At 37.9% G+C, this 26,915-nt stretch overlaps 1 protein-coding gene across 8 annotated transcripts in view; it reads left to right on the top strand.

Annotated features, from left to right (window-relative positions):
* The first annotated feature begins 4,664 nt into the window (after positions 1–4,664).
* dennd5b (DENN/MADD domain containing 5B) overlaps positions 4,665–26,915 on the top strand; it is an 85,297-nt gene continuing 63,046 nt past the window's right edge. For all 8 annotated transcript variants that reach the window (XM_030148676.1, XM_030148675.1, XM_030148671.1 and 5 more), the window contains exon 1: positions 4,665–4,971. In XM_030148676.1, the coding sequence (XP_030004536.1) occupies positions 4,863–4,971 (109 nt within the window). In that variant the 5' untranslated portion in view covers positions 4,665–4,862. The remainder of the gene's footprint in view (positions 4,972–26,915) is intronic.

Below are 26,915 nucleotides of genomic sequence, written 5' to 3'. Positions count from 1 at the left end.
TTTAAAATGTTAAGAAAATGTTCATAAAAGGATTTTCCACTGTTCTCTGTTTGAGCTGTGTGTATTTTATTGCACCACCAGAGGGAGGCATTGCACTATATTTTGCACATGGTAGGTTTATCATTGATACAAACCTTTATCTTAATGTTAACATATTAGCTATATATACCATGCTACATCACCACTTAATTATACTGGTATATTTTAAAGCAAAATGTAAGGCTACTACTTTAATAACCTAGTTATTCACGGGTCAGTAAGGTAAAAATTTTTGCATTATTGGTCTACAAAAAAATATATTTTTTAGATAAATATATAATTTTAAGTTATAATGTCTGAAGCATATAATGCAGTATTAAACTGTCAATTTCCTTACCTTAAATTATTATTCCTTTGTTTTTACAGTGTCATTTTACTTTATATAGTTTATAATGGATCAGCAGATAAACTGTATGGACAAAAGTATTTGGACACGTTGAATTCAGGCGTTTCTTTTCTAACAGGGATCTTGGCTACAAAACTGACAAATGTCAGAATGTAGTTTTGTATTCTAATAACTTGCATTGCATTGGTTTTTAAATTGCTATATTTGCTTCCAAAATGCCTGAGATGGTTTTTACTTAAGTTCAACATTGATTTTGTTTTTTTTTTATCCATGGCTGATTTAAAATGTTCTACCTCTAAATTTCTAAATAGTTTTTGTGCTCTGAAAATCTCCCATTTAACTTTAAGGAAATACTGATGTTTATAAACTATATGGACAAAAATATTGGGACACATCATGGCTACAACTTGTATGTAAAGTGTCCTGTTCATGCCGATTTGAGATACAAACATCAATGTTTCCTATTTTCTATATAGTGTATTATCACTAATGGGATATAGACACACTGATGGATGTTTTGACAGGACACATTTATGGATTGCCTGAACTGAATCTGATTTCTTAATCAGTTATTTCCCTTTTATAACTATATACTGATTATACTTTGTGTGGAATTCAATTGTAGGGACTCTTAACCCAAACAAAAAATTGTTCTGATATTGAAAACAGTCTTAAGGAAAACCCTTTACTTAAGCCAGTTACAATTAATAACCAGGAGGTGGTGTAGATGAGCTAACTTAAGTGCTTGGGAACTGATTTGGATATATCTTTTACCTTAATCAAACATGTTGGTTGCACCTCCAACAAAGCTCAGCTAATCCTCATTATGCTTCATAAACCTTTGTGGTGAACACTTTAAAGAGGATATACCAATCCTTAAAAAGAAGCATATTCACTTTAAACCAGGGGTGTCAAACGTGCAGCCCAGGGGCCAATTCCGGCCTGCCAAAGGGTCCAGTCTGGCCCGTGGGATGAATTTGTGAAATGCAAAAATTACACTGAAGATATTAACAAACATTTTAGTTCAGGTTCCACACTGAGACTAATTCAATCTCAAGTGGTCAGATCAATAAAATATTATCATAATAACCTACAAATTATGACAATTTAAACATTTTCTCTTTGTAAATGCAAAACTTTTCATGTATTTTTACAGTATTCACCCTAAAACAAACTATCATTTCACAAAAAATGCAAATAACCTAAAATGAGAAGTAAGTGCAATTGTACAGATATTCTGTCTATTAAATGTTTTGTGTATTTGTAGATCCACTGTGATCTGTAAGTTATAATGTGCATGTTTAAATGATAAACTGAAGCATAATATTGTTAAAATTTGACATCTTTTTTTAAAAAAAAGTTTTAGTTTGTTATTTGCATTGTTTTAAAGGATAATTTGTAGATGTAAACATTTTCATAATGTAATTTGACTTTTTTCACTCTAAAACATAGAAGAAAGTTTAGAGTTGACATTATTTATATATTGATATGTTGTTATTTTACTGGGCCGGCCCACTGCAGATCAAATGTGGCTGAATGTTGATGAACATTTGTTGTTAATCTTAAACACAGCTTTTGTTACAAATTATTTAACAAGAATGGTCTAAGAATTTGTTCTACCTAACAAACCAGGCAGAAGAAATCAGTTACAGCGGATGTTTTTTTATCGGGCCATGGTTGCACGGAATGGATTGCCAGGGTTTCTGTTGTTGGAAAATAATAGAAAATATTTTCAAAAGAAATTAAAACTCTTTGTTTACACAGTGGACATGAAATGGAAAGAGTATTGATAATATTGAAAGATGTCTTATGATTTGTATTTGTATGTTTGTTATGATTGATTTGGTGAATGAGAATAAATGTATAGCACTTATTCTGTTTGTTTATTTTTATTGCATTGTGTGTGTGTGTGTGTGTGTGTGTGTGTGTGTGTGTGTGTGTGTGTGTGTGTGTGTGTGTGTGTGTAATGTAAGGTAGAGGAGACCTGAGAAGGAATAGCAATTGATGTTTCAGTTGCTAATGGGGATCTTAATAAATTAAATTAAATTAAATTAAATGGTTATGTTGTGTTGATGTTTGAAATGTTGATAAAATGTCCATAAAATGCTTTTTCAGTTCTGTTTGAGCCGTATGTATTTTATTTTACCGCCAGAGGGAGACATTGCACCATATTTTGTACATTGTAGGTCTATCTGATACAAACCTTAATCTTGATGTTGTTAACATATTAGCCATAAATACCATTCTACTGTACCAAACTGCATCACCATTGATTTATAGTGATATATTTTAAATCATAAAATTCAAGGCTACTACTTACATAAGCTAGTTATTTACAAGTCAGTGAGGTTTAAGTTTGTTTTTTTGTGTTTTTGGGCAACAAATAACAGAACAAATGTCTGATTTTTTTTTTTTTTTAGAGAAGTAAATATATAATTATTTTTGAGTTATAATGTCTCTGAAGTATGTATTTCAGTATTGAACTGTCAATTTATTTACCTTAAATTATAATTCCGTTGTTCTTTACTTACAATGTCATTTTACATTATATAGTTTATAATGGACCAGTATTAAATACTTTTGTGGACAAAAGTATTCAGACATGTTGAATTCAGGCGTTTCTTTTCTAGTCTCTTACTCCTGTGGGACGCACTTGGGCGCATTTTTTGTGCTCTGAGGCTCTCCTGCCTTTTGTATTGGAGGGGGTCTACTGCACAGGTGTCATTTATAACAAAAATGTATTATGGTAAACAGAGAGCCTTGGGCGCAGAGTTTTGCGCCCAAACAGGAAACATGTGACTTGACTGCTAACTAAACAACCGAAAACATTTTATAAACTACACTCCAGTACAGATTATACACGGTACTCACAGACTGTATCATGTATAGTTTGTTTATTTAAATAGTAATGATTCTGTGCAATTATTTTAGATGATTCCTAGTCTTCTTCTTGTGAGACAAGTGGGGTGGTGACGAGCCGCACTATATAGAATAGAATCTGTTTTATTCTAGATCAGGTAAGATTAGATGATACTTTATTAATCAATAACCCACAACTGGGATATTCACTGGTCAAGGCAGCAACAGAATTAAGTGCAAGAAAATATGCAAAAGCCAAACAATACAATACACTAATAATAATAATAATAATAACAATAACAATAATAATAATAATAATTGTAGTCAATAATAAAACTCTATAGGTTATATATATACAGTCATGGAAAAATAATTAGACCACTCTTGTTTTCTTCAATTTCTTGTTCATTTTAATGCCTGGTACAACTAAAGATGCATTTGTTTGGACAAGTATAATGATAACAACAAAAATAGCTCATAAGAGCTGATATCTATCCATTTCCCATGGTTTTCTTGATAATAACCAAAATCACTTCAGTTCTTACATCAATATCTATGGCATTGTACTGACAAAAACAGTGCTTTTAGGCATTCCATGTTTTCTTTTCTGTCTGTTTTAGTCACATGATACACACAGGAGTTAGTACTTGATTGCATAACCATTGTTTCTGATGACTTTTGATGGTCTAATAATTTTTTCTGCCACTGTATTTACATAAGAGTAGAACTGCAGTTTCTATTCTATTCTATTCTATTCTATTCTATTCTATTCTATTCTATTCTATTCTATTCTATTCTATTTGTGGAGCCCTATATCACAACAAGGTTGCCTCACAGGGCTTTACAGAATTAGTTAAATATGAAAACAAAGAACTGTCGAATAAACAGCAAATGAAGGAAATAGATTCTATTCTATTCTATTCTATTCTATTTTATTTCTTTTCTATTCTATTCTATTTCTTTTCTATCTATTCTATTATATTTCTGTTCTATTCTATTTCTTTTCTATCTATTCTATTCTATTTCTATTCTATTTCTTTTCTGTCTATTCTATTCTATTCTATTCTATTTCTTTTCTATCTATTCTTTTCTATTCTATTTCTTTTCTATTCTATTCTATTCTATTCTATTCTATTCTATTCTATTCTATTCTATTCTATGCAGCAGGTGTTGGACATGCGCTGTCCGTCTGTGTGTGTGTGTGTGTGTGTGTGTGTGTGTGTGTGTGTGTGTGTGTGTGTGTGTGTGTGTGTGTGGCTCATACTGTTATCATTCTGGGGGATTTCCCTCAGTGTGGACATGATCAGAGTGGGCATGCTTTGAAAGTCCCGCCCCGCCGGGAGAGCTCCACGGAGGCGGAGCTTCACGCGGCTGTCTGTGCTCGTGCTCTGTATCAGAGCAGTGTGTGTGTGGAAGCGGCGCGTGTACGGAGTCCACGGACACCAAACCACCCGTGGAACAACAGTACAAACACACTTTGGTGCACTCCGAAGCTTTTCTGTGAAGCAGGGCGGCCCCAGAGGACATGCGTGGGTAGCTGGAGTGTTTCTCGCTGTGTTTTGTGGACATGTGTCGCTGGGACAACTACTAACGGGCGGCTGTGCACACTGAAGCCGGGATGAGTGGCAGCTCCGCGGTGTCCGGAGCGGCGCCGTGCCGCTTCGCTCACTACTTTGTCATCTGTGGGATAGACACAGAAACTGGACTGGAACCGGATGAATTAGCAGGTATGTGCACTTCTGTGTGGGACCTTATGCGCCTTTAAGTGATCTGGCGTTTTAAGGACAAAGAAGCAGAGTCCTTCAGATGATCTACTGTGAACCAACTAATAATACAGGCTTTATAATAAAACACACTGTAAACTAACGAATAAAACATCCCAGAACATATTAAAATGGATTCATATGCCAATTTAAAGCTCTGATTAAAAACACATACACACCACAATTGACAGTTTTTATTTGCACAGCTCCTCATAACTCTACCATTGCATACAGCCTGATATCTGGAATGTGTAACAGTAAAGACCCGGCAGTGCATGGTCTCAGGGAGTTTGTTGACAGACTCAGATGTACCACTGGTCACACAAGTAGAGTCATTGAAGGTGTTATGGGTGGGAAACAAATCCTGCATCTTCAGCTCCAGGTTATAATCTGATGTCAACTCCTGTGATGTAAAACCTCTGGTCTGCATAGTGTTTTCTTCATATTTATTGCAGTTTGAGATCATTTGGGTCGTATAGATGTGTGATTAATATTACAGTGTGACTGTATTCCTGATTGGAGGACTGTCATTGTTCATGCTTTTTAGTGCAGATCAGTTCAGTTCAGATCCTTGAAGCTTCATCTCTGACTGGTTGGAGAGAAGTCATAGTCTTCCTCCTCTGTGTTGACTGGCTTTGCAGCACATGTCGCCAAAAAAACACATTATTTCAGCAGACTAATGGCACTGGCATCAAATAACAAGCTATTTTCACATTCACATTAACTGAGTAGAATGACGATTTGTGACATGCATTGCCATCTGGATGTGGCTTTAACAGTGTGCAGGGTAACATGCTGTGTTGCTGAGTTATTGCATCACATTGAAGCTGGTAACTTGTGCCTGTTCACAGTCAAAGTTCAGATCAATAAAGTCAGTGTGAACTCTGCACATTGCACAAATTTGGACTGAAAAAGGTGTGAATGATATCAAGTGACGTCCTGTGCAGAATGTACCGTGTGTGTGTATGGAGTACAGATCTAGTGGGTCTGGTAGTAGGCCTTGCTGTTTTCTGGAGTTGTTGACTTTTTTTTTTTCAGTGTATCTGATATGTGTCTCAAATTTTGTTTACCCCTCTGGGTTACCAGTCGGCTTGAAAAATCCTGTGTGTGTGTGTGTGTGTGTGTGTGTGGGTGTGTGTGTGTGTGTGTGTGTGTGTGTGAACTGACCTCAGGCAGGAGCAAGTCTCAGAGGTGACAGTGATAAGCTTCCACCATACTGTGTCCATATGGCCCCCTGTCTGCTCTGCTAACACCAGTCACCCCAGCCCGCTGAGCATCTGGTGTGTGTTTTGTGAATGTGTGTACAGTTTAGCAATGGGACAAGTTAGCAGTCAGTAATGGGCTGAGTTTTAGCTTTTGTAGTAGATTAAAGCTGTGATACACCTAAGTGGTGAAATATAGTATTTAACATAGTCTACTGTAACTAACTCCCAGTGATATGGCTGGGGGGAGTGTTAATGATGTCATTAGGGTCATAACTGATGAGATCACGTGGGGTGACACATCTTATATATGTGTGTGTGTGTGTATGTGGGGGGGTTCTTCTCCTCAGATATGATTAGATTTGCTGCTTATATGTGTTCACATTGTAAGGCAGCCACCTGATGCATCCAAAGTTTCAGCCATCCCTGAATCAACATGTTGTTGATCACATACGCATATTATGAAAGATTTTACTCAATATATGTGAGGAGTGAAACAATGTATGGCTTATTTTGACTTGCGCTGTAAAAACAACTAATAAAAGCCGTACATTTATGATAAAAGGTATTAATTTTTCACTCATATGGAGAATGATGTGTGGGGAAACTAACTGAATAAACTGCAACTATTTAAATTAATAGAATAGTTAATGACTTCAAGATGTCTTTTTGGGCTTCAGAAGCTGTAATCATGATGAACATTTTCATTCCTTGACTAACCTGCTGGTCCCTGAATGGTTCCATTTCTGTGGTATATCTTTGTTTATATACATAACTTTGTAGTGTTCTAGACACTTACTTAAAAAAAATCTCTTCCTCCAGTTTTTAATAATACAGTGTATTTCATAAAAGCTGCTACACAGTGAGTATCACTGCTGTTTCTCATTAATCATTTGACCCTTGCTTTGGCCTGGATGATCTAAACCAAAATCATCACAATCCTTGACTTGAACTGAGATGTTTCTCCTCAGTTTTGTTGCGGCACTGTAGAGTAAAGACAGTAGAAACAAACAATGGATATCTCTGGTACTAACTAAACACAATATTCTATAAACAATAGCACTGTTTTCACAATAGATCATTATTTTGATACTAAATCATGAGCTGCAACATATAATCAGTTAGTTATTAGCTTATATCAATCAACAACTATTATGCTAATCAATACAGTTTGAGCATTTTCTTCTGATTCTGGAAACTTAAACGTGAGTATTTTCTGGTTTCCTTTTTCCTCTTTGAAATAGACTGAATATCTGTGACTACATACATAAATATACATTTTCTAGACCAAACAACTAATCATGAAAATAACTGGCAGATTTCGTGGCAGTGAAAATAACAGTTAGTTGTATCCATAGATTCAAGTGTGTCCCACTGATTCAACCACTGACAGTGAGACTTATGGAAACCTCAGTATATGAACAGGACACATAGAGTGAGTCACCGTCCCAGTGGTCTATGGATGCTTCATCTTCATCCTGAGCCACAATACAACACTCAATCACACAACACACACAACACACACAACACACACAGGACAAAATCCTGAGCCTTGCTGGAGCAGACAGATTAAAATTAACTTTGTATTTGTCTTATATTTACAGCTCTGACTGCTTAGTTGTGTTGTATTGTGGTATAATGTTGAAAAAGTTGAGTAGCCTGAGTAAAGTGAAGTTACCTGCAACTACTATTCATTTCATGTTTTTAAGTATAGGTTTGAAGTTTAATAGACTTACACTGACAGGTATATTGTTGTTTTTCCAGATGAAAACATTTAACTACCATCAACAGAAAGTCACCCCCCCCTCCCCTTTTCCCTCCCCTCTTCTCCACTTCATTGGAGATCATTTACAATTCTGATCAGGCCTGTTGCTGTCCTCCCCCCATGACGCGCTATTATCCAGACGACACTAACGCTGCCACGATTGATGTCAACATGTAGCCTTTGGCACTCCATAAACCTCCCTGTTTTTGTGAATCACATGGGTTACGTCTCCACACCCCCACGTATTCTTGTACTGTGTTGGAGGCAGGAATAATTACAGTGACCCACATTAGGCAGCGTTCCATGCCTTTGCTTATTTTAGGCTGTGATTCCCCCCCTCCTTCTCTTTGTGTAGCAGTGGCCTTATTTCCCTCAGCCCATTGTTGTAGTCCGAGGGCCAGACTTCCTGTAGACCAGCCTCCATCTCCATGATGGTTTACACCATCCTCGCTCTCTACATCTGTATGGGAGTCTACTCTCTTGTCATATTTAACTCCTATGTTGCGCCTTTTTGTTGAACCCTGAGCTCCTTGGTCCAGACAGGAATGCTAATTAGCAAGTTTAATCCATCCCATAAATGGCAGTATCAGTCCAGACACCAACCCCATACCATGTCAATGAGCCTCAGTAGTATGAATACACCCTGGGTGCCACTCAGAGCCTGAAATAGCCCCTGCATTCTAACACCAGATGCATTATGGGTGGGCAGCATTGTGGAGCTGAAAGGTGAGAGGAGCTATATCGGGATGGAGGGAGATGTTTGGTATGTCAGCTGTACATGGAGATGTGAGGGGTGTCAGCGTCGCCTCTGTGTGAGTACTAGAGTAGAGATGAACTGTGTTTACTTAGTTTTCATTCATGTATAAAACTTTGTTAGTTTTACACATCCATATCTGTGGCTTGTTTGTAATTCTTATCAATCATACTCGTGTTTTTGAGAAATAGTGTAGGGCAAGCTTAATGGAACATAACAGGCATGCAAAAGAAAAACATAAAACAGTGTTACATGATCCAAGTCTTCCTCAAACCCTGCCATTTTCAGCATGTACATTAACTGTGTATGACTTTTGTCACCAATTTTTCATCAGATCTGTAAAACCTCAGTCATAGTCTAAGCATCACGAATCTGTAAATCTTTCCATGATGATGCACCTGAATCTCTTCCCTCACGGTGAACAGTTTCAAAGTGTGCTCCACCATAAACAATCCATTTGTTTACAAACAGAGCTGGGAGGTCACTCGGGCTTTTTTGGAAATTTGTCGCAACACGCTTTGTGGGAAGCAGAGTTCTACACACCCGCTTTCGCTTGGTCTACATGTTTGTTGTTGCTGCTACTGCGGCTGCATGGAGCTCCATGAGGGAAGAGATTCAGGTGTACAATCACAGAAAGACTTACGGAGTCGTGATACTTAGTCTATGACTACTTTTCAGATTTGTTGAAAAATTGGTGACAAAAGTCATACACAGCTTTAATATATGGGGAGGAAACTGAAACAGCTGGCCTGTGGCTTTCTCCAGCAAACTACATCCTGCAAGCTTTACATACAGAACATCACAGAAATACATTCAGCAACAGACTGAGAGTCAACAAAATCTCATTTCCCCTGAGTTTTATTTATGTACTCCAGTGTCACAAATCACAGATTCACCTCCAAGGGATTTACAATCTGTAATAACGTACAGCACCTTCTGTCCTTAGAATCCTTGGTTCCAATGAGGAAAAGGTTTCTTTGTTTTGTTTTTACCTTCACTTGCCCCTGTTTTAATGTTGCATGTGCTAAAATCAGTGTTAACATAAATGTGACTTGAATATAAACAGGAAAACACTGTCACTTTACCTTTACTGTCAGTGATACGAATCCTATCTGATCAGTTTCATGCAGTTGATCTGTATTAGTGATTGTGTAAAATCAAATTACAACACAACGATCCATTCCTTGTTTGCATAAAACACAACACTTAATCACCCTAAATGAGAAAAATTGTGCATCATCTACATAAAGAAATAATTTTATTGGAAAACGTAATTGATGATGATGACTAATAGTGTGAAGCCAAGCAGAACGTTTAAGTGTATTTGCATGTATCGTTACTGCTGTGCACTCATGTATGCTGTCACAAAAGCACGGAATATACCAACACACACACACACACACACACACAGGAGAGGTATTAATATCTAGGCTCTTGTGAAAACACCAGACGCTCAGTTTCAGCTCTCAGACTTCATAGTCCATGAGATGTTCAGGACAAGTCTCCTGGTGATTCGTGTCCTTTTAGAAAGGGCACCTGCACACATTTTGACTCCAGCATCGGCCGACTGTCATCATTTCCGCTGCTCTCACCCTTGATGCGAACTCTGGACATTTCAAGGAGCATGTGAACATAAATGTGTTGAAGGTTGACTCTGATATTATCCTGCAAGGTGAAGGAAAATATCAGGAGAATTCAGACCTGCTGAGGGAATCAGGGAAGCAGAGTCTTTTATCATCACATCCTTTCCTCATCTGCTCAAAAAATAGTGCTATTTGTTTTTGTTAATGGAACTGTTATAAATATAGAGGCCGCTGTTCTGATTAAATTAAAAACTGAACCTTTTTATTTTTTATGCATACAAGGCTTTTATACTGCGACAGTTTCATAAAATTATGCCTTATTTACAATATTGGAATATATTACGAGCCCTGAGAGTTTAGACTTTCCAAACCTGCTGTTAATATTATTTTTTATTATAGCCATCTATAGATCCAATACACACCATTTCCTTAAACCTACTGTGTTTGATAGTTTTTAGCATCAATGGGCAAAAAAAAATCCATAATTACCTTTAATCATATTGTAATCCACGTGGCCTAAGAAGACATGAGACTTCAGCCTGTAGAAAATCTACCCCGTGATCTCATGGTTCGTCTAGTCATAAGCATTTTCAGATGTAGAGGTAGGGATGAGGGAGGGGTTGTACGTGATTGACAGCTGTAATTACCAGTCGCTGAGCAGATTCTGTCAGACATGACCAGGACGTAACTCTTGTTCTGTATTCCGTGTCTTCGTGTTTCCATAAGAGGTTTCACTTTTCTGTAAGACGATGAACACCACGTCTGAAAGGGACTTAACTCCGCCTCCTTGTCTTTCTTATTAAGCTCTTGTCTCCTGTCATCTCATATTCAGTGCCTCCATCTTTGACACCTTTGACCCCTCACACTTCTGTGTCGCTGTTGTCCCCCAGCCCTGATAAAGCCCTGCTTTGGTCCTTCTCCCACTGAATCAGTCTGTTCTGTCACAGGTTAGCCACTGTAACCCAGACATGAATGTGTCAATATCACCTCAGGGAGAACTGGGACCAGAATTGAGAACAGGGATTTATAAAATGCCTCCACTTCCTACCCACATACTAATAACCCCTTTGACATCAGTCAGCTTTCCTCTGCTACAAGTCTGTTCCTGTCCTTCTGAAGGTGAATGTCTCTCATGACAACTGTATTTCAGTCACCATTTTACAAGAATGCACAAAAAAAACAATAAAACACATTACTTTGAGAGTGGACATAGCAAATGAACTTTTGTTTGTGACATTTCCAGCAGATAAATGAAGGCTGTATAGCTAATGTCAGCACCTTAGCAGTGATTTGCTCAAGAGGCGTGCATTCATTTTCCTTCCTAGGGTTCTTATGGGTTTTAACAATGGGAGGTTTTCCTTGCTACAGTGAGTAAGTTGCTTGCTTTTCCTATCTGAAACGGGCCTCTGAGATCCTTAAAGTCGTATTAACATCATATTAACATAAAGGCTCAGTTCTGTATTTGCGCTGCTACAGCCTTTACATAAGTTCTCATCATGATTCTAAGTAAAAGTGGCTCTTGTTCATTGTGACATGTGACCAAAACTGAATTGCCAGGACATTTACATAACAAAATGCTCGTCTCAGTGGCTTTATTATTGTAAAGGGCTGTTTAGATGAACTTCACTCCACAGTCAGAGGCTGTTTGTTGTATCAGAATATGAAGTTATGAGATGCCTATAAGGATTTTGTCAGGTGTTTTAGAGGGACATGCTGCTTCAGCGGGCCAGTCCATCCCTTTTTCTGCTCCTCAAAGTGTAAACTGTTAAAACTTTTCACTACCACTGGGACCCGGTGGTTCAGTGTGTCTTGAAATACCACAGGACCATGACGGTGTGCAGGACGAGGCTGAGGTGGTAGCGTCCAAGGCTGCTGCAGGACACAAAGGGATTTGAGTGACTAAAGCTCGCCTCTGGTCCGGGCCATCTGTCCACACAGACCGGCGTGGGTGTCCTTCAGTACAAAGCGCACTTGACGTATGCTGACAACACTGACGCACACTCATGCTGACTTATGTTAACATAGAAGGGCTCAAATACTCAAACCTTGTTGTCTAATAGATAAAGGGTTGTGCTGATGGATCATACTCAGATTCACTGCCACGTCTGTCTTTGCCTTATGTACTTGGTTTATTTCTCTAGATGGTTTGTGTTTTCATCTCTTTCTCCTGCTTCATCTTTGTGTTTTGTTCTTTCCACGGCCGATGACTTCCTTCCTGCGCTCCTCCCCTTGTACTGATTTCATCCATCTCTCTGCGTCTTGTCCCTTGCTCGTTGGCTCGTGCTGTTATGCTACTGTTAAGCCTGTTAGAATAATCCATTTGAACAGTTCCTCCAGGCTACATGAACACATCACACACACACACACATAAAACCATGACCCTACTCTCAGCTCTCTATTTGACCAGCGGCATCCTGCTGTCCTTTCGGATTTAGAAAAAAATGGGAGAGGCAGAAAGAGCTTCCATTGCTTCAGTCCAAGTTTCCAGTTTTCAGAGAAGAAATAATTTTAGAGTAAAGTGTGTCTTTAACTGGATATTCGGTATGGTTACAGGTAGGGTTAGGCAATAATATATAATTTGTCTTGGACAAGTCACATTTTAAGGCAAATTCTTCCTGTTATATATTAAGATATCAGAACAAAAACATAATTCAAAAGTAGTTTTCTTTAGTGAAACCGCATGCAACCTACCTGTGAAGCATATTCTCAACAAATACAGTATAACAAGTAAACAGGATGAATTTTGCACCTTTGTTGAGTAATAAATGTCTCCAGAGGAAAAATCTACATTTTTAAGATTCAGGCTATTTTTGAAATTTTCCGAAAAGCAAATGCTTGATTAATTGTATTATTTCAACGTACTGCCTCAACTACAAAAGAAATCATAGTTATAAGTCTATTTACTCAATCTTCGTTATGCTTCTATCAAAGAAGTTTGACATATTTTTCCACCTGACCAGTGACCGTTATCAAAGCCAAAGCAGAAAGCCTGCTGTACCTTAGTATTGCACTGAATTCATCTGTACAAATCATTTCAACTGTGTATACATCAGGGCATCATCCACAGTGCTGTGCACATGAAAAGTGACAGAAATGGCTGAGTAATTTCAGATTCTTCTTTCTCCCACACTTTGTGCGCATCTTGCCAATCACATTTTACTGCCATCGTCTGATTCCATCATTTTTAACCATCATCTCCCCTGCATCTGTCCTCAACACTGTGAAGACGGTCTGACAAGCTCTAATCCCCTTCTCATTTAGTGGTAATTGTCACTTTGGTGACAATGTCTTCATAGTTAATTACTGGTTGTGGAAATCTCTGTCATCAATGTCTGTGTTGGTTTTCTGTTTGGGAGGTTTCTCAGCTACACACCAGAAGAAGCTTACAAATGCTCCTCACATTTGGGGCAGGAGTTTTCTCAACTGTGTGGGAAGAGTGTGGGTCTAACAAAAGACTTCTGTTGCCTTGAGTGCATATTGTTTGAAGTTGAAGGTCCTGACAGAACAGTGAACCTGTTTGTCATCTGTCTGACAAGATGTTCAGAGTCAAGGATGTGTTGTCTCATTCTAAACCCATACAGTGTAGGAGAGGCTGGCATGGGCTTTTAGTCAAAGTTCAAAGGTCAAGGGTGAGAATGGAGAGCAGCAGCGGCTGGCAATGATGGATGGTCTGTCTCTGGGAGTTAGCAGGACCTGCCGACCTCTGAGGATGCTGCGAGCTGTCGCTGACTTGTAACATCCCTTTTCAGATGCTTTTTTGGCTCTAATGGAAAAGTGAGCAGTTGATCTTGGGGGGCGTGAGCAGCCGTTTTACACCCCCTCCCTGCATGTGACCTCTGACCCTGAGCCCCATATGCTCTCCCTGTATGGGAGAGGAAGGGAACAAAGGGAAGAGAGGAGCCTGACGGTTGTTGTTGTTTCAGATTCTTAGGCTTGCAACGGTTTTGGCTGGGTGTAACCATGGAAACTGAACTTTAGTGCTCTTGAGCCTTTTTCTGTTTAATGGCTTTTTGTATTAAAAGTGTGTTTTGAGTTTGAGGAACATTCAGATTTAGATTTAAAGCACCGCATTAGCAACAAGTTTTGTTGCTTGTTTCCTGAAACAAAGTGTGTAGCCTGTTGTCACATCTAGAACAAAAAAAAAACTACATACAGAACAAAGTACTAAATTGAGTCTAGAGCTTTGTGGAATTAAACATTGAAAGGTTGCAAGTCATTCATTTTATACAGAAAGATCTGCTGTCTGTGTACCTGTCTGCACTATGATTTAGGGCTCAAAAGTGCAATATGTTACTAAAACCATTGCTAAAACCAGATGTTAATGTTAGACTTCACATTGTTTCCTCCAGACGCACAAGATATGTTTAGAAATATGATCATAGCTTGAACTGTTATCACTCTGCTGTAACTGTGTAGTAATTTCTGTGCCTTATCTATAATGTGGCCTGTAACACCAGGAAATATCCACATGTAAATTCAACCAAAATCACAACCACAGGTATGCTGCTTTTTTGTAGCAGTGTTTAAAGCCTTAGGTTTAAATTGTAATACGATACACTTTTTATCTCACTTTCCTTGGAGAAGCAATATGCATATTTATTATATGTTGGTGAAAAACAGAAAATCCTACAGCACCCTGCTTTCACAAAGGGAGAGGGTCCTGGCATAGACGTCTCGTGGTTTGTTGTCATATATCATTTTGGCCGTACACAGTAACCTTGGAGATACTGAAAAGCAGCTGTGTGTGGAAAGTAATCATTGCCGTTCATCAGGTTGTCTTTGTCCAAGGTTGTCTACCTGTACAGTCCAGGAGCTACACTGTGGCCTCTCGCTTTGTTTCTTTCTCTTCACTGAACAAAGGATGCTCAGGCTCAGTGAGCAGTAGCCAACAGGACTCTGGAGGATTTTTCTCATGCATTCGGTGCTACTTACAACTCTTCTAGTCGCTGTAACCACTAGTGCTGTGACAAACTGAGCAAACACTTCTGGTATTGTGATGAGATGTAACTCAAGTCTTTAAAAAAAACTCTAAAACATTTTCACACATAAACTACTTGCCTAACTGTACTCTCAACCCCTCAGAGCAAAGATCGACTGATGTTTTCATCACTTTGTTTAAACTGAGGAATCAATAGTACTTAGTCTGTGTAGTATGAAGGTACATGCTGTGCTGAGTACTTTAGTGTGTGTCTGTGTTGAGGGCAAACTGATAACTACTGGCAACACAAACTCTGCACTACCAAGGGGCTGTTAAAAAGAGGAAAACAAAACATGTAGTTTTATTAAAGAAAAAGAGAGGAAAGAAGCAGATAAAACTGACACATTGACGCTTGGCAGAACAAACTGAAACGGCTGTGATTAATGAGCCTGCATTAACTTTCATTGATTGCTGAATGTAATGGTATAACAGCACCGAGTCCCCAGTGACACACAGGAAAGCATTAACACAAACGAGTCTGAGCATTGTAACAGCGTGGTGCACTGTTATGTCAGGCACGCTGTAAATCTCCTTACATAACAGTCATAGGCTGCACAGAAGTAACTACGGCCCCTTATGACAGATTACAGGAGCCCACGGACAGGGCAGCACCTCTCTGTGAGACCTGCTGGACACACCACAAACACCGGATTAGGCGTAATAAACATAAAACGGACCATTACACAGCTCAAAGCCCCTCTCTCATTATATAATTGCTTTTCATGCTAATAATAAGCAAGAGTGTCCAACGGAAATGTGAAGTACTTCAGATGTAGAATGGAATAGAATGGAATGGAACCGAACAGAATAGAATAGAATAGAATATGTCTTTATTGTCACTGTTATAGGAACACTAAAAGTTAGTTCAACAGCTCTGTTTCTATTCAGCAGCAGATTCTTAAAGTGCAAAAAGAAAGACTATATATCACACAAAAATTATACTGAAAATATACAAAACTACAAAGAAATACCAAAATACAAAGGGGCAACTCTGTACCATAGATAAAAGTAATGTACACGGTAATGTAGGGTATATATGAGGTCAAAGTAAAAACAAGGTGCATAAGTCTTGAGTATTGAAGGAGGGTGAGAACTGTGTGATTCAAGGCTGATTTTGCCAATATGAAAAATAGTGCGCTTAAATCTGTTTTCTTATGGATCCAAGTACAAATGAGTAGGAAAGAGTGCATTCAGTTTAAAAAGGCTTCATGTAAACTACAAATGGTGCAAACACTGGTAAATCAGTTTGATAGTAAGGGAAAATGTAGCAGTATTTTTTCAGAAGTTTATTATTTGAATAATAATATATGCACAGTAATGTCACATTTGGGATCCAGGGTTTTGTCACAGATGAATAGCACAAGTTCCTTGTCAGTGTGTACAATCCCACAGTGGTTTAGAGAATTCAGGAGTTTTTAACATCCAGACAGAGCTGTTATACAAACTTTAAATCTTTTAAAACCACCTATAGGCCTCCTGTCTGACAGCTATGAAGATGTTTTTTTTTACTGGCTGTATATAATCCTGCTGCATGGATCTGACAGGTGTATAACTGTATAACTGTATGAGGACTGTGTGTTTTGTGTGTGCAGTTTCTGTGTTTTTTGCTGATTGTTTAAATCGACTTTGATCTCTCGCTGACTGAGTTCCAACTCATCTAGTGACCTCTGGTCCAGCATGATAAGTCTGGGTAAACAAAGCACCGCTGCTATCTGATAAAGCTACCCAGCGTTGTATTCTGTCTCTACAGCTTCATCTTTATTCCTGCTAAACATAAGGGACTGAATTATCTCCTGTGCCTTTGTTCTGCCTCTGGTTTCCCCTTCATTCTCCCACCCTGGTGTGTCCAGGGAGGAGGATCCCCAGGCTTTCTTTATGGGAGGTGGTGGTGGTCCTGCTGAGGCTAACAGCTCCCCGGTGGCCCTCGCACAAAAACACACACTGGTGATAAGAGGAGCCACACAGCCATAACTGTCCAAAATGTGAGGCTGCTGAGGTAACGGATGTGAAGGGGGGGGTCATTTTTAGTGTCTTTGTCTGTGAAACATTGAGACAGTTGTTTGTTTTATTAGAAATTAACCCTCACTCAGAAACAATAGAAAGATATATACAAGCATATATATTTCACCAGTTGACTTTATGACTGTTACTTGTGTAGTCAGAGCACAGCTGAACGGCATAAAAAAACTACATAATGATTATTTTGACAGATATTGCATTTGCGATAGGAGTCATGCTGATAGTGCGGATTTTCACATTTCACTGAAAAAGAAATAAAAATTGATTTTGCTGGAGCCTGAACTAAATGACTGTGTTCTCTTACATGGCGTCTCTTCAGCACCATAATACCTCACATGTGTTTATCAGTGGAGGATTCTGGTGGGTTTCTGTAAATTGGCTTAAGAGTCCGGTTTCGACCAGCTCTATATGTAAAGGGTCATGAGATCACTTTTGTTTTTATTTGGTGTTATATAAATAAAATTTGATTGATTGATTGATTGACTGATTGACTGATTGATTGAATGAGCTGCAGCTCCTGTGATTTGGATATTACACTTGGCCCTGCTGAGATCTCATTAAAATTTTGGTTTATTCCGGCCCTAATATTGAGATGACTGCAACAACTGTGATTACTGGCTGTAAGTTTAAATATTAGGAAATAAATAAAGATTTATTTATAAAGCACATGTTAGTAAGAGTATTAGCAAAGCAGTCTCAGGAATTACAAACAATAAAACAATTCAACTGAATCATTTCTATTGAAAGGTAAAATTACCTGAAGATATTCAAAGACTTTGGAGAATATATAATGGTGTAAAAAACATAATGGGTCATAACATAATATGTATAATCTATTTACATTTTCCTGGTAACGAACATGCTGTGGACCTTGTTAAAATATTATATAATAGCAGTCACATTTTAGCTTCTGTCATTAATGTGTGATCTGTTTAGAAAGTAGAAAATGATCATGTTAGTGTTTTTTTCCTCCTGAACTTTATTATGAGCTGATACTTGTAAAGACATGATAGCATGTGTATTCTGAATCATGCTGTATCCTTTTTTATTAGTTTGTAGGTATTTGTCACGCCTTCAGCTTCACTATGATTATATAATTTTTCATTTCTGATATAATCAGAATTTTGCCATGGGCTGTACTTGGACACCAAGTACTTGGGTTTAAAATATGTTTTGTTTTTTTTTTTAGTTTGACCATTATTACAATCATAACACAAGGCAAAGCAAGAACTACTTTAGTGATATTACTCTGGGTCGTTGAACCCACAAACTAGTGATGGGAAATTAAACTGTTGCAGCCGACAGTGGAGCACGCTACACCAAACTGACCCTGATGTTTTTATTTGTTTTCTCTAAAGAACTTATGAGGAAAGAACTCATAATAAACATCAGGAGCCAATGTTGCCCAGTCGAGTGTAGTGCAACAGAGTTTAAGATCCACTGGCTGAAATCACAAATAGATCATAAATTGCGATACAGGTTTTTCAGTAAATGTGTTAATGCGTATTTCTTCTTGGGTTCATCTGAAATTAAAGCCTCAGTATTCTTTTTAAGGTCTATGGTAAGATGGTGTAGTTAAACTTCTATTGATGTCACAAATTAATTTTCATTAGTAACAAAATGCATCAGATTGAAACGCATCAACAATTACAAAACCAAAACAGATGGAGACCATTAACATTATTAGTATCATTAAAATGAGCTTTAGGATTGGAATCTGCATGGTTATGTCACAGCACACAGCTGCTCAGCACAAATTTCACAGAAAGTGTTTAACAGCCAGACAAAATCTCCTCAAACGCCACACCATCACCTCTCTCTTCCCCTAAAAACAACATCAGGTTATGTAATTGGGACATTGGTGAACTTGTCAAGGCAGATTAGAGAGAGACTCGGCAGCTATTTCTGAACCAGCAGTGCTGATTGTTTATCCTGGTGGAGTGAAGGGTAAAGTGTGACAGGACAGCAGAAACTACAGTGGAGAAGAGCTGTTCCAACGAGAGCAATAAACCTGATTAAACCTGCCGCTGATGTTGTACCTTTAAGACAGTAAAAATCAATTGATCTTCAATATTATTTGGATATAAAGTGTGAGGATGGAGCTGATGGTGATAGTCATGCCACCAAGAGGCAAAAATTTACAGTTTTTTGAAATAAAAAATAAAAAACATTATGATGTTTCCTCTTTTCTGTAGTATTTCTTATTGAATAATGAGCAGAAGATGTGGCTAAAAGTTTGGGGAAGCCGCCAAAGACTAACTATGATGTGGTTATCATGTTACACAGGGGTGTCCAATAGGTCGATTGGAATCCCCCGGTGGATCGATATGTGTGGGTAGATGGTCTAGTATCTGTCCTCCCTATAGTGTTTGACATTTGATGGCTGTATAGTGCATCTAGTCTGAGATCTCGTCCCTTCTAACACAGAGTCACCACACAAGTGCCATCGACTGAATGAACTACTGCAAAACTCTAATGAACTAAGTGAACTAGTTAGCCTTTCAGTTTGAGGTTTAAAAATGAGTGGGAGACCTGGACCAAGTAAGAAACCAAACACTTGCCACTTCCATGCAGAATGTGCATATTCCAAGTGCATTTGTCTGATCTGTCAACGTGTACCTGCTATAACAAAGAAGGGAAATGTGAAGAGGCATTTAGGAACTGTTCCTAAAAACTACGACATTGACTTCCCTCTGAAATACGAGGCAAAAAAGAGAAAGTTGAGGAAATTACAATCAAAGTTAATCAAACAGCAGCCATTTTTCCATTTGAACATTAAGACCAGATACTGTTCCACTATGGCCGATGACCATTCTGCAGTCTGCTTCAGGCTGGTACCAGCAGATACTGTCCAGACTGTACAACCCACCGCCAATGGATTGAATTGTATTGTCGAGGTCAAGTTTATTTATATCACACATTTACAACAATGCACAGTGCTCAAAGTGCTGTACAAATATATAGGTAAAAATACAAGATATGATAAAACTAGTACAGAAATATGTAGTTATACATGATAATATATACTAAAACTGATAGTATCTAAAAACACAACCAGAAGATAAAACAAATAAAAATCACACACTTGTATTAAAAGCCAGTGCCAATAAGTGTGTCTTTAAAAGAGATTTAAAGTGCTCAATGGACTGTGCACATGTGACATGTTGGGGCAGAGTGTTCCAGAGCCTTGGACCTGCCACAGAAAAGGTATTGTGTCACAAGTGTTAAGGCAGTTATACAAGGCACACCTATTGCATATGTAAAATTTATTCATTATTTTGTTCTTCATTCAGTTTCTGAACTACTTGATCCTCATGAAGGTCATGGCCATCCCAGCTACCAACGAAAGACGAGTTCAGTGTTGACATCCACAGACAAATAACCATTCACCCACACTTTCACACCTATGGGCAATTAGTGCATGTCTTTAGACGGTGGGAGGAAGCTGGAGAAAACCCACACAGACCCTGGGAAAACATGGAACACCGCATAGACAGGCCCCTCTATTGGCCAGTGTTGATATTTATATAGTATGAGGTGCTAACCACTACACCGATGTGTCGCCCACTCAGTAGATATCCATTCATCCATCTTCTTATGTCCTCGAGAGGGTTGCGGGGTGCTGGAACCTATCCCAGGTACCACTGGGCAAAGGCAGGGTTCCCATGGATGTATCGGTTCATCGCAGGTATATAAAGACAAACAACCAATTCACACCTGGCAATTTAGTTTGACCAATTAACCTGTTAGTGTATGTCTTTGGATGGTGGGACTGGAGTGCCCACAGGAGAACATGCAAACTCCACGCGAAGGTCCCCCCCTGGGAATCAAGCCTTCTTGCTGTGAGGCGACAGGTTTAACCACTGCACCACGAGTTACCCTTAGTAGATCTATAAATACAAATATGTTTAGCAAATGTTAGTGTAGGCAGATCATTTTGACTTGGTGCATAGTGTGTTGAACCTCAGTGTGTTTAATTTAGTGTGTTGGATGTTTATCTGTAAAATCCTACTTGGGAGTTTGTGAGAGGTTGTTGAACCACATCACTAACATGCACTGTGTTGAATGTGAATAATATACTTGAAGGACTTTGAAGTAGTCCTACTGATTCAATGTCTGTATGTCATGTCTTCAAGTTAAGGTGTCTTCACGTGTTTTTTTTTTTTTTTTTTTTTGTCTTTAACAAGGAGGAGGTTGAATATGGTGAATTATTTGCACATTCTAAGTTTTGGGCATTATTTATATCCATGCTACAAAAACATTAGATCCCACCCTTCCCCGTAATCTAACTCTGTGATTGTTTATCTTTCTTGCCCATTAAATTCCCTTGTTACACAACTGCAATTTGCAAAATAAGAGGATTTCCAAGGGGAAGTAGATTCAATCAGTAGTCTTCTAAGATAACCCTGATGACGATAGTGGGGGCATGATCTTAGATTTGATGAACATTTTGCAAATGACCAGAAATACATTAGTGTTTACAGAGTAGTGCCAAATATAAGTAAGCTTAGGGAGTGGTAGTATGGTAATAAAATGCAAGCTCAGGTATTTATGAATTAATTTGATATATTACTGAGCCTGTAGCTTTTTGGAGAAATGAATGCAGTATCCGCTTAAAGTCAGAGACTGTTTGACTCATGGAATGTACTTTCAGTCAACAGGGATCAACACTGGTTAAAGACAGATATTTTTCCTCATCCATTTTGCATAAAAAGTAATTTGATTTAGAAACTATTGCTTCATCACCACCGGTCCAGTGCTCACAGCTGGTTTGTTAATGATCTGATCAAGTTTCATGAGTGAGCAGCTGCTTTCAGTTTGATATTTGCATGAAATACAGCAGTAAGTTGCTCTCATACATAAACACATTTCAGCTGTTGTTTTACTTTTAGTCAAGTTTGAGCAGCAGTTTAACTACTAATCCTGCAAATGCAAGGCCATTATTTTTCAGAACTATTCTGCGTCTCATACGTTTTATTTTGCATTTTGAAAAATAAGTCAAATTTTCACAGCTAAATTGTACTTGTTTGTGTTGTAAAAAGCAAATCTTATAATGAAGGATCAATTTACAGATAATATATGCATAAAGTTTTTTAGATGTGATTAAGGTTGCACATAGCCATTTTTTTCAGCGCAGTAATCTCTATGTATTTTATGTTCATATGTTTAAAATATAGTTTTTATTGTGTAATTTTTAAGGAAAATATCCTTAAGATTGTTTGTTTTCATCAGACAAACAGTCCTTACACCAATGATATTTCACTGACTCACATTTTAGAAGCTGGAACAAGAAAAATTTTGATTCTGATCAATCAGCTACCAATTCCCATAACCAATGAAAAATCAATCAGTTAGTTTTTGCAGTTCTAGATTTCATTAGAACCTATCATCAGTTGTCTTGAAATAAACTGAGACAGTAATCAAACATGGAAGCCACATATGAACCCATCACAGAATCCAGAAACATTCTGTTCCTGATCCCCTAGTGCAAAGTGGGGTACCCCACTTCCCAAAGTGGGGTAAGTGTACCCCCAGGGGTACTTGGAAGAAGCCCAGGGGATACTTGAAATTTTTTTGAAAAAATACATTAAATAAGTCATCATGTATGGAATACAAAATAAATAATGAGAATTAATGCTGAAATATAAAACACAATAAATACATTCATATAAAAGTTTTATTGTCAATCATCTTGTTTAAACATTGGTAACATTTTAAGAACATTTTTGTTTTATATTATTCAAAATGAGTTTATGTGAGTAGCTAAGTAATAATTTTTTGTTGATGAAAGGTTCATTTATTAATTAATGAGCAATTTATTTCTTTTTCTTATCAATGAAAGAGGGCACTTTTTAGTTTTATATTTTGCACAAAATTCACTTTAAAAAATGTGTTATTTTTTATATATTACAGTTAAATACATGTTGTTTGTTTACAACGTTTTGAAAATATAAACAGACACCTTTGGCACAGGAACAAATTTTGCCAAATTTTGTTCAATCAAAAATACTGAAGTGAGGGTTGGGGGTACTTGGCTAAAAAAAAGTATATTTCAGGGGGTACTCCACTGTATAAAGTTTGACAACCAATGCCCTAGTGAGTCAAACTAGTATTCAGAACTTACTGACATATGATGTGTTTACCCAGTCGTCTGTGGACAGCCTTTCTCCACGTGTCTTCTTTTTGCTGTTCATCAGTCTTTTCACATCATGTCCCCGCTCAAAGGCTTTAATACATAATGTAGCTTATGCAACTGTCCTAAATGTCCTTCTCATTCTTGGGGCGATTGGAAAAAATCTGTCACTGACCGTCACTTTGCCTTTTAGAGGTTTTTTTTCTATTTTCATTCAAAGCCTTCTCCTGTCCTTTGCGAGTAGCCATTCTCAAACCCCCTTTACCATCCTCTGGGGTTAAAGAACCCAGGGGCTTGTGTGCGTTCATAAAACATCTCTGGTATTGTCTGTTGCTTGTCACTCGCACCCCTACAACCCTCCCACTAACCCAGGTACCACTGTGTGACGAGAGCTCTGCAAAGAAGCAATGCAATTATCAAGGGTTCAAATGGGATGACGTAACCTCCATTAACACAGGCCCTTCAGCCTTTTCTGTGCCGCTACAGGATGCAGAAAGGTTGCTATGGAAACATGGGCACATTTAAGCAAGACAAATTATTCAGCCGAAGGGGGTTTATAAGCTAAAGAGAGGGTGCCCTGACTCTCGTCCTTTCTGCTTGTGATTGTATACAGCAAATTATGTAGCCTGTCAGAGGACCAGGCTTGAATGCATTTAGCCTTTTGGAGTCTCTACACACAGTCTGTTCACCCTAACTTAACATTACTCTGGACCCTCTGGACCTTCTGTCTTTTCACTCACAGTTGTTGTGTGGATTCAGTTTCTGTGTGGTCACATCAGCTTTAGAGGTCCGGTGTAAAGTTGGCTCCTCCGACTCCACAGCTGTCCCCTCTCCTTCACTTTCCCTTGTTCTGGTTTGTATTTTTTCACATTGATTTCATCTGTCTCACTGCCTTTGCTTTGTGAGTGTTTCTGTCTCCAGTCACACAACTCGTTCTCTCTCGGCATTGCTAGCTGTGAGGTTTGCTGTGTCTTCCCACAGGCCGTGTCTCTGTCTCTGTTCGTCATCCCTTCAGTGCACACTTCTGGGTCTCTTCGTGCCATCCCTTCATCCTCTCTGTATTCATTCAGACAACACAGGCTTGGCTGATGCTACTTTTCTCCCTCCTGTCAACAATGGTCATGTTCTCACCTCTTTATGCTTTTCTCAGTTAGTCAGCCATAGCGACATGTGACAAAATACATTTACTTTTTAGTCTTTTGGAATTTCACTAGCCCTCAGTACTTCACAGCTCTACTTCATTAGATAAGGGCGTCAGTGGAAAAATTATAGACAACAGGGTTGGAGGACGACATGAAACAAAGGTCATTTTGGCATTTTTCTTTGAATACTTTTAAATATGTGATAAAAATTCCCTGCAGATGTTTCACATTAACCTATAAAGACCCAAACAGCCACTGATTCTGAAACCATCTACTGATCTAAAATGTTTAAGAACTTCTGAACCACTGATCCTATCAATACATGTAAATAATTGGTGTAAAATGCAGTTTGTCATCTTTTCATGGTCATCAGATTTTACCCATTTGGACGTTCAGACGCTCCGTAATGAATGTGGAATCACCGTCATCTTCAACATTTATTCTCCAGTAAAACCCACGGAGTTGGATCAATGGCAGTGGATAAAATTAACAAAAATGAATAAAAAACTTACAAACTAATAAATGATGTGAAAAAAATCAGCAAAAAATTACTAAAACAAAGTAAAAACGGTAAAAAGTAAGCAACAAAATGAACAAAAAGAGACAAAGTAAGTAATAAAATGAACAAAAAGTAAAAAGAAATCAACAAAATAAAAACGTAACTTCAACAAAGTAAGCCACAAATTGAACAAAATGGAAGAAAAACAGAGTAAAATAGGCAACAAAATGTCATCCTCTACAACACTGATTCACCAGTAAAACCCATAGAGTTGGATCAATGACAGTGGATGGAGACACTTGATTTATGTTCTGTTAATGATAGACTTTACAAAAAAAAGTCATTTTTCTTCAGTTTTCTACATTTCTGATATAAAACTCCTCCTCTTTAATCTGAGTTTTTATGAACATCTACATGATCAGTAAATTAAATATAGGAAAATACCTGAATTTTGCTGAAAAAATGTAAAATACAGAGGATAATATTACAATAAATGGTAATAAATCACTTAAGAAGGTTAAATAGAGAGAAAAAATCCTTTGGGAATTAACATAAAAGTAGCACTGGGTCTTTATGGGTTAAACTTTCTATTTGCCAGGATTTTATGGAGTTTGAGTTGCTGGGTTGCTTTTTATGAAAAATGTCTTTGTAGAAAATGTATTTTGTTGATAGCAGGCACTAACAAAAGAACAATAAGTAGAATTGTTGTCACACAGCGTCACACAAAATAGATGATAATGACCTACTTTAATTGTAGCAGCAGTGAAGTTATTCAAAAACATTGTTAGACTGAATCATCCAAAGCAACATCAAATGTTTGATTAGATTTGGTTGGTTGTTCATGGTTGGTTCTTTGGTTGGTAAATGTTGCATCTGCAGTTTCAGATGAGAAAAGAAACACTACCCTAAAGAAGGACAGAAGGGTGTGTGGACGATGTAACTGTCCTCTGTGAAAACATCTGGATGAACTTAAATGAACTTATTCAAACTTTCATGAACAGAGTGAAACCACACACACACCTGACTGTCTTCATGGAGGACTTTTATCTTTTCTTTGAATGGAATGTAATTTCCCATCAGGCCTATCACCGTCACCACCTCGTTATTGCTCTGCAGCTGCTGTGAGAACAGCTGCCACCGGCTGACACACATGTACACACACAGAGACTTCCTGCCTGTTTGACAGAGTTACTCTTCATAATAAATTTATGTCCCTAGAGAAGAATCTGGACAGGCTCTTACTGTTCACTCAGCTGCACATTTATACCCATGATTCAACTGTTTTTACTGGGACCACTATCACTGCAGCTTACACCTGTTTGAAACATGCATGAGTAGAATAGTTGTAACATATAAGATATGCAAATAAAATATCCAATAGCTTCCCATGTCGGCTTTTTCAAGGTCATTTCATGGACTTATCATCCAGCTCTAAATTGTTTTATTTGTTTGTTTGTGGCCTTAGAGAGCCACTGTGTCCTGGGTAAACTGTATATAGTAGTTCCTTGATAAAGCAGATGATGAAAAAAACACAAATCTGTACCTGGTTTGACAACAAATGAGAGGTTTGGATACATATTCAAGAACATACATCAAACAGTAGTTGGTGTAAACTGAAAATATGAGGGTTTGGGTTATTGGCCAAACCAAAAAGTCAGAAGACATCAAGTTGGGTTCATGATACTTGGAATTTTAGACTGTGTAAAAATCATCAGCTAAAGCATCAGACATTGGATCCATTCACACCATTGTTGTACTGGAATGTGTAAACTAAAGTATGAAAGAAAATACTAAAACAAGATAGTAAAAACAGGTTAAAGGAGCATAACTTTT

Source organism: Sphaeramia orbicularis, chromosome 12 (genome assembly GCF_902148855.1).
Source record: "Sphaeramia orbicularis chromosome 12, fSphaOr1.1, whole genome shotgun sequence".
Taxonomy (NCBI): Eukaryota; Metazoa; Chordata; class Actinopteri; order Kurtiformes; family Apogonidae; genus Sphaeramia; species Sphaeramia orbicularis.
Note: the sequence above shows the minus strand (reverse complement) of the source record. Positions and strands in the feature narration are given on the sequence as shown.